Consider the following 8,572-nt stretch of genomic DNA (forward strand, 5'->3'; position numbering starts at 1 on the left):
AAAAACAAAACAAGACAAAACAAAAAAACAAAAACAAAGAAAGAAAGAATGAATGAATAGTAGCTAGTTGTCCTAGTAGTGCACACCTTTAATCCCAGCACTTAGAAAGCAGAGGCCGGAAGATCTCTGAGTTTGAGGCCAGCCTGGTCTACAGAGTAGTTCCAGGATAGCCTGTACTACAAAAAGAAACTGTCTCAAAAAAAAACCAAAAAAAACAAAAAACCTAAATTAAAAAAAACCAAAAGAATATATTCTGTGTCTTTGCCCATCTCTATCCTTTCAGACATGGTTGCAGTTCTAGGGGAGACCACGGGGTGCCACACCCTGGAATTCCTCAGGGACCAGATGAAGAAGGATCCAGAGGGTTTCCAGATTCTACAGTAGGTCCCAGCTTTGCCTTGGCACTTGGCAGGGGTGTGTCAGTCCTCATCCTGTAAGGAGCCCTTCAGAGGACCATGAGTGGAAACATTGCCTGGAGTATTACTCAAAGCCAGGAGCACGTGTATGTGTATGTGGGTTGGATCCCCTGGATTATACAATATGTCATCTTAGTCCAGTATCAGCCACATTGCTGCTTGCATTAAGCTCCTAATGGCTAGCTGTATTTCTCCAAATGTGCTCTCTCTGTCCCCTCCCTGACATCTGTGGCCCTTCTCTGAATAGACTGTGCCTTTGAAGGCACCAGCTCAGCTCTGGGTTGGGATAGTCTCCATAGTCCCTAATACTGCAGTGCTCCATTAGGGCTTGTAGTTACATAGATGTCCTGTGGCTCTGCGCCCACTTCACCTTCCTTCAGCTTATGTGACCATTCCACTTCCCTTGACTGGCACACACCCTGCTCTACCTCCCACACTCTGCCTTTCAGAGAGCGTCCCCGGATCTCACTGTCTACCCTCGACCTAAGCAAGCTCCAGAGCCTGCCTGAAGGGACTCTGGGCCGCGAGTATCTTCGCTTCCTGGATGTGAATGTAAGTTTCCAGGTGCTGTATCCAGCAGTTACCAATAAGGGTAGAGGGTGGCATAGCCTAATGCTGGAAGATGCCTAAGATGCCAACTAAGGCAGGAGTGTTTTTCAGTCTTTGACATTTTTCTGTCTGATGGATAAATGGTCTGGTAATGCCATCCCAAATACTGGAGGTTACTAACCTCCTGTTGCATGCCAGTTGCCAGACTGGTACATGACCTGGCTAGATGCTCCCAGTGACCTTTCTAGTAAGTTCTGTTGTCATCTTCTTGCAAGACATGACTCAAGCACAGAGAGAACAGTGAACCAACTTAACTTCACAGCTAGTCCAACCCTGGGCAGTGTTCCACTCAGAGTACTGGGAACCACTGTGCGGTGTGGCCAGAGTGGGACTCTTCAGAAGCAGGCAAGACAGATGGTGGGAGGAGGGGATTCCCAGCTACTCAGCATCATTCTGTGTGCTGCCGGGGAGCAAGCCAGGGCCCTGCCCTCCTAGAGTTTGTGCTCTTATTAGAGAGGCAGTTAATAAAGTAGTTTAAAATTTTAAAATGAGCCGGGTGGTGGTGGCGCACGCCTTTAATCCCAGCACTTGGGAGGCAGAGGCAGGTGGATTTCTGAGTTCGAGGCCAACCTGGTCTACAGAGTGAGTTCCAGGACAGCCAGGGATATACGGAGAAACCCTGTCTCGGAAAAAAAAAATTGAAATGAAAATATAGTGGTCTGAGGAGATAGCTCAGTTGGTCAAGTTCATGTAGAAAGGCCTAGGTTTAGATCTCAACACGAACCTGCTGTAGACTAGAGGAAGGGGAGTCAGAAGCACAGGGCCAGCCTTACCCACATAGTGAGGTCCTGGCCAGCCTGGCTTACATAAGGCCCTGTCCCTCTTGCTTTTTGAGGTAAAGTATTTCTTGAGTACTTAGAACACATAAGACATCATGCTCAACTGTGGGACACAATGAACTAAAATAGCCAAATGTCTGTTGCTGGGGAGCCTATAGCCTAGCAGGCGGGCATGCTGAAGGGAACAAAACGGGGGGACAGAGGATGTCTCTGGATGGAGTAGGGTTAGCCACTGCTGGTCCAGTGGTCAGGAGAGACTTTTCCAGGGAGACTTGGAAGATGGGGTGTTGTCAGATTTGTAGAGTTCCAGGGAAGAATACTCAGAGTAGATGAATCAACCAACTCAGAGAAGCAGGGTGACGCAGGGCTGGGAGGATAGCTCCACTGGTTCAGTGCTTGCTGCTTAAACATGGGGGCCTGAGTTTGTCAAAGCAGACCTGGCAGTTCATACCTGCAACCCTAGCAATGTGGAGGGAGGGGTAGCTGATCCCAGGAGGTCACTCTCCAGCCAGCTGACCTGTATCATTGAGCCTCTTGGTGCAGTTAGAGATCGTCTCAGAAACTAAGAAGACACTCACTCTAACCTCTGGCCACCTCACACGTCATACTTGGGCATACGAACATATATGCCACACATGTATCAAGAAAGAAAAAGAAAATTAAGCCAATTGCTATGATATATTCCTATAAGCCTGGTTGAAGCAAGAGGGTTACCACTGAATTCAAGATCGACCTTGGCTGTGTAGGGAGTAACCATACCTACTATAATTATGAGGCAAGACCTTGTCTTTTAAAAACAGACAGACAGGCTGGAGAGGCAGCTCAATGGTTGAGTGCTTACTGCAGTTTCAGAGGACCTGGTTAAATCCTCAGCACCCACATGGCAGCTCACAGCCTTCTGTAACTCCAGTTCCAGGGGATCTAACGTGCTCTTCTGGCCTCTGTAGGCAGCCGGCACACACTTGGTGCATAGACATATATATGTGAGAAACAACCATGTGTGTATTAGAAGAAGAATGATAAGACAAAACACTGGAAGGTCTGGGGACAAAGTTCAATGGTGGATAGCTCAGCATGGCTGGGGCCCTGGGCTCCGTTCCCAGCATGAGTGCATAGACAGACAAGACACATTGCAGAGGCATGAATAGAGGAAAGGGAAAGATTAGGCAGATCATTGTGCTGGGGCCTTGGGAAAGAAACTACATTTTGTAGTAGGAACCATCAAAATGATTGGAAAGTTTTAAAATAGTAATCCCAGCTCATGAGAGAGAGAGGTGGGTGGATCTCTGATCTACACAGTTCCAGGACAGCCAGGGCTACACAGAGACCCTCTCTCAAAATGAAATAAAGGTCAGTATAATACAGTTTTCCTACTCCACCTGTCCCCTCCCTCTATTGTGCACACATCTTCTTGAAGCTTAATAGTTCTCCAGATAGAAACCAGCCAGGCTGAAGGAGGAGGAAGGTGGCCAAGGGTCACTCTAGAACAAGTTCTTAGAGTTATACTACTGCTGCTGTGGGCTGGGTGTCTCTTGGTTGGGAAGCTGTCCTGTGCCTCCTAGGCTCTTTAGCAGCATGCCCGACCTCTCCCTACCGGATGCCAGTTGACTCCCTCATCCATCCAGTGGTAGCCACCTTAAATATCTGGACACTGTAAAGATCCCCTGATGAGCAGTTGAGAACCACTACTCAGTGAAGGCATTGCCCCAGACAGAAAGCTGCCTGTCACTCTCTCCTAGCACCTTTGCCTAGGCAGGGCAGTCAGCTATCCTAGTTTCACCAGGGTGCAGGTTATGCCATCCATGAGGAGCCTGCCCCAATGCCACCATGAGAAGGATGACTTCTACCTTCTCCACAGTCTTTAGTCCTGCTGCTGGGGTGGGGACGAGGTCTACTAGGGCCGACCTGGCACCTTACCTAATGTATTCCTTGCTGTGGTGGCAGTCTGGAGATGTGGCACTTCTGACTCAAGGAAAGCAACCACAGAATGGGAAGGAGCACCTTGAGCCGTACAGGGATTTAGGTGAAAGTTTAAGATAATAAAGTCACAGGAGCTGAGGCTGGCAGTGCTGAAAGGTATGATCGGCCTTTGGCAAGTTGAAGGAACGCAGGTAATGTCTCTTCCCAGGCTCACAGCCCTGCACAAATTCTCCCCAGAAAGAGGATAGACCTTTGCTCTTCAGGCATTAATATGACTGACTGATAATGGGTGTCAAGGCTTTGGAGACCAACAGTTTGTTCCGGCTGCCTCAGCTGCGGTATCTTTACCTTCCTAGCCACATTTTTCTCACCTATTTGTAAAGTTAGTGATAGTGACTACCTCCTGGATTACTGTAAGAACAAACTATGACAATCTATGTGAAGGGCATCATTGAGAGCTGGCACATAGTAGGTCCTTGATGAAGGCAGCAACTGTTGCTGCAGTTGCTCCCTCTTAGCACAGCAAGAAGAAATGAGGTCTTGGAGACCAGCAAGGCCAGAGGATAACACTGAGTGTAGCACTGTGCCAGCTGCCCCAAGGCAACAAAGAGCTCAGATCCCGTGGCTTCCGTGTAAGCTGAAGCCATGTTGGACCAGGCCAGCTAGGCTGACCCCAGGCTGTTCAGGTACCAATGCAGACTCAGAGAAGCGGGGTTGAGTAAGTGAGGATAATCAGCTTGTGCTGGGAGTGCACACACCTGTGATCCCCAGCCTTCAGGAGGCTGAAGCAGAAGACTTGCTATGAGTTCAAGGTCAGCCAGGGCTATGTGGCAAGAGACTCTATAAAATGACAGAAAGGTGTTGTTCAGCTGGTCCTGGACCAGGCGCCAGTGTCATGACAGTGAGTGAAATGCCAGCCTGTCCCAAGGCATACAAAACAACTCTGGCCACATGGGGACTTTAAAGCTCCCTACTGGCCCCTTAAAAGCAAAAGGAAGCAGATAGAAATAATTTAATAACATTGTGGATTTACTTATTTATTTTGATTTTTGGGAAAGGCTCATAGCCCAGGGCAGCCTCAAATTCTCTATGTAGCTAAAGATGACTTTGAACTCCTGATTCTCTGTCTCTACCTTCTAACTGTGGGATTACAGCTGTGTGCCACTATGCCTGATTTGATGCAGTCCTAAGGGTATGCTAGGCCTGCACCTATTTACCGAGTTACCCAGTCCATCGCAACCATTGTTAAGTTTATAGTTCAGCAACAGTTTGCTTATTTTACATGTACATGTTTATGTGTATGTGTGGGCACATGTGCGTGCGTGCATGTGCGTGCGCGAGTATGTGTGATCTTAGAGATTGACATCAAGTGTCTTCCTCAACCTTATGTTTCAAGTCAGTCTCTCATTGAATTTAGAGCTCATCACTCATTTAGAGCTGGCCTGCAAGCCCTGGGGCCTCTGCCTCTTGTTTCTGCCTTCCATGTGCTGGGATTACAGGCACATGAGCAGCAGCCTATTTATTTATACCTATTTATTTATTTCTTACATGGGTGCTGGGGATGGGGCCCAGGTTTTCACACTTGTACAGCAATTACTTTACTGACCAAGTCATCTCCTTAGCCCCTAGTATGTTCGTTTTGTTTTTCTTTTTGGTTTTCTTTTTGGTTTTCTCTGTGTAGCCTTGGCTGTCCTGGAACTCACTCTGTAGACCAGGCTGGCCTTGAACTCAGAAATCCACCTGCCTCTGCCTCCCAAGTGCTGGGATTAAAGGCGTGCGCCGCCACCCCCACCACCACCACCACCACCACCGCCCGGCTCGTTTGTTTTTTTGGGTTTTTTTGTTTTTTTTGTTTTTTGTTTTTTTTTAATGCAATTAATCTCAGAACTTTCTGTCTTACAAAACAGAAAGTCCGGGGCTGGTGAGATGGCTCAGTGGGTAAGAGCACCGACTGCTCTTCTGAAGGTCATGAGTTCAAATCCCAGCAACCACATGGTGGCTCACCACCACCCATAATGAAATCTGACGCCCTCTTCTGATGGTCTGAAGACAGCTACAGTGTACTCATTTATAATAATAAATAAAAAAAAAAATCAGAAAGTCCATACCCACTCCCCTATCCTCTCTAAAGCTGTAGATTGCACCAGGCTGCCAGCATTATGTGAGGAGTGAGCAGGAGTGGGGATAGGAGATAATCGCTACCCGAGGCTCCCAGTTAGCAGGTGTGGAAGCAACAGCAGGGTTCTCAGATAGGGTATGTGCTCAGTGGGAATACAGCTGAATGGCAACTAATGGCAAGCCAGCAAGGCCCTGGAGGCTGATGGGAAGGAGTCCAAGGAGGGATTGTGTTCTCCAGAAAGTCTCTCCAGATACACGAGCACCTACACGCTTCGTGGACGATGAAGAGCTAGCGTATGTGATCCAGAGATACCGTGAGGTGCATGACATGCTCCACACCCTGCTGGGCATGCCCACCAATATGCTCGGTGAGTACTGGCAGAACAGCCAACTGAGTGGGTGATGGCAGAGCACCCCACCAGGTCTGTCTTCCAGGCAGGGTCCTGGTCCATGCTTCTCTTTATCAGCCAGCTCTGTCCTGCCTTCAGCATTGTGTGTACGCCCTGGCAGCATCCCCGCCATCCATCCTCATCCTTCCCTGCCTCCTGTCCCTTGTCTCAGCATCTAGTCACCAAGGATCCCTGCTTCTGAAACCCATAGCAACTCCCTGAGGCCTGTACAGACGATTGTCAGCCTAGCCTTTGAGATCCCCTGCATGCTGTCCCTGTGATTCCCTCTACGGCCTTCTCTTACTTCTAGCTGAATGCCTCACAACCCACATAGAATGAGACTCAATCCTCACCAAACCTTACATTGTGAAAGGGGAGTATGCTTCTCAGGAGCCATTTCAACATCCCTGCCTACCTCCTACCTTCCCTTACCTCTAGGAGAGGTTGTAGTAAAGTGGTTTGAGGCTGTGCAAACTGGCCTACCCATGTGCATCCTGGGAGCACTCTTCGGACCCATCCGCCTCCGTGCTCAGTAAGTTTTCTAGGGTGGGAGGAGACCTCAGAAGGGCTGGGGCTCCAGGAAGGTGGGTGGCATACAGGTGCTTCATGCCTGTCCAGAAACAAGCGTGAGAAGAGTGAGGCAGAAAGGGAAACTGAGGGCTGGAGAGGTGGCTCAGTGGTTAAGAGCACTGACTGCTCTTCTGGAGGTCCTGAGTTCAAATCCCAGCAACCACATGGTGGCTCACAACCATCTATAATGAGATCTGACACCCTCTTCTGGAGTGTCTGAAGACAGCTACAGTGTACTCACATATAATAAATAAATAAATGAATAAATCTTTAAAAAAAAAAAGAAAGGGAAACTGAGTCGATGAATTCCAGGGTCTCTCCAACCAGGCCTCAGGGGCTGGATCAGCATGAACAGGGTCTCATGAAGCTGCAGCTTCTGGAATTGGACAGCCCTATATTTAAATCTGAGCTTCATTGTTAATGGTGTGTGCTATGAGGAGTGGGAGCTTTCCTCACTGAGAGCTGCATAGGTCTGACGGAGGGTTGACTGAGAACAGGGTCTGTTTGGGGACCTTATGGCTTTCCTTCTCTCTGCTGCCCTCCAGGAGCCTCCAAGTGCTGTTCTCGGAGCTGATCCCTTGGGCGATTCAGAACGGGCGCAGGGCCCCATGTGTCCTCAACATCTACTATGAGCAGCGTTGGGAGCAGCCCCTGACAGCCCTGAGGGAGGAGCTGGGCATCAGTCCTCCCCCAAAACATATCCAGGGCCTGGCCTAACCTGTGCTACTGCTCAGGAAGGACCAAACCTTCCTCTTCACACACTGCCTTCCTTGGGACAAAAGAGCCTCTCAGCTGCTTTTCTTTCTTCTCTTTGAACCTTGAACTCAGAGTATCATTTATCATAATTTTTATAGTCATTGCTGCCTTGTGCCTTGAGGGCCAGCCCAGGAGAGAGAAGCAGGGCAGTGGGGCCCTAGGCTGCTGTGAGCCATCCGGAGAGAGCCGTATATGTGCCTGGAACAGCTATCTTGGATCATGTTGATTGTTGAGGTCTGAGGCCCCTCTTCTGGACAGTGACTCTGACACGCCATTCTGTCAAAGCTCAGTCTTCAAAAGCTTGACTACTACATCGTGTTGTCAAGCCTTGAGCAGAGTGGTGGGGAGGAGAAGGCATCTCTGGTGTCTGAATAAAGTTCCTATCAGCCCTAGAGTCTGCTGGTCGTCCTTGGCCTAGCTCCCTTTGCCTGAGGTACTGGTGAGGGGAACTCTGTCCCAATTGGACTCCAGTTGATTGTTGCTGTCATTGGGTCTTAAGGCAAATAGTCTAGGAATCAAGTCCCCAGCCAGCAGAAAACTAACAAGTCCCTTCTATTTCTAAGCAGACTTTTGACATCAGCTGAGGACAGTAGCAGTACCTCTGGGTCAGCAGTAAAGGCACTTCCGTCAAGCCTGCCAACAGGATTCCAATCCCAGCACCTACACGGTAGAAAGATAATGGTTCCTCACAAGTTGTCTGCCAACGTCTGCATGTGCCACGCACATGTCCACACACACAAAATGAAACTTCAGAACTGGAACAAAACAAATAAAACAGGGCTTATTAGATGACTTACAAATGTGAAAGCACATGCCACCAAGCCTGAAGACCTGACTTCTGTCCCCAAGACCCACAGAGTGGAAGGTGGAAAACAACTTATATAAGTTGTCCTGACCAGCACAAACATGCCATGGTATGCATGCACTCATACATGTGCAAAATAAAATGTGAAAACTACCTAAAATGATGGGCTGGGGAGATGCCTTAGCAGCTAAGAACTTGAAAACAGGACCC

General features: G+C 48.7%; 1 protein-coding gene across 2 annotated transcripts in view; it reads left to right on the forward strand.

Moving 5' to 3' along the window:
* The window catches only part of Coq4 (coenzyme Q4), a 9,453-nt gene extending 1,502 nt beyond the window's left edge, over window positions 1-7,951 (forward strand). For both annotated transcript variants that reach the window (XM_031369601.1, XM_031369599.1), the window contains exons 3-7: window positions 284-380; window positions 866-968; window positions 6,081-6,210; window positions 6,670-6,763; window positions 7,347-7,951. In XM_031369601.1, coding sequence (XP_031225461.1) covers window positions 284-380; window positions 866-968; window positions 6,081-6,210; window positions 6,670-6,763; window positions 7,347-7,518 — 596 coding nt within the window. In that variant the 3' untranslated portion in view covers window positions 7,519-7,951. The remainder of the gene's footprint in view (window positions 1-283; window positions 381-865; window positions 969-6,080; window positions 6,211-6,669; window positions 6,764-7,346) is intronic.
* Window positions 7,952-8,572: the final 621 nt, after the last annotated feature.

The sequence above is a fragment of the Mastomys coucha genome, unplaced genomic scaffold, assembly GCF_008632895.1.
Source record: "Mastomys coucha isolate ucsf_1 unplaced genomic scaffold, UCSF_Mcou_1 pScaffold15, whole genome shotgun sequence".
In the NCBI taxonomy this organism is placed as follows: domain Eukaryota; kingdom Metazoa; phylum Chordata; class Mammalia; order Rodentia; family Muridae; genus Mastomys; species Mastomys coucha.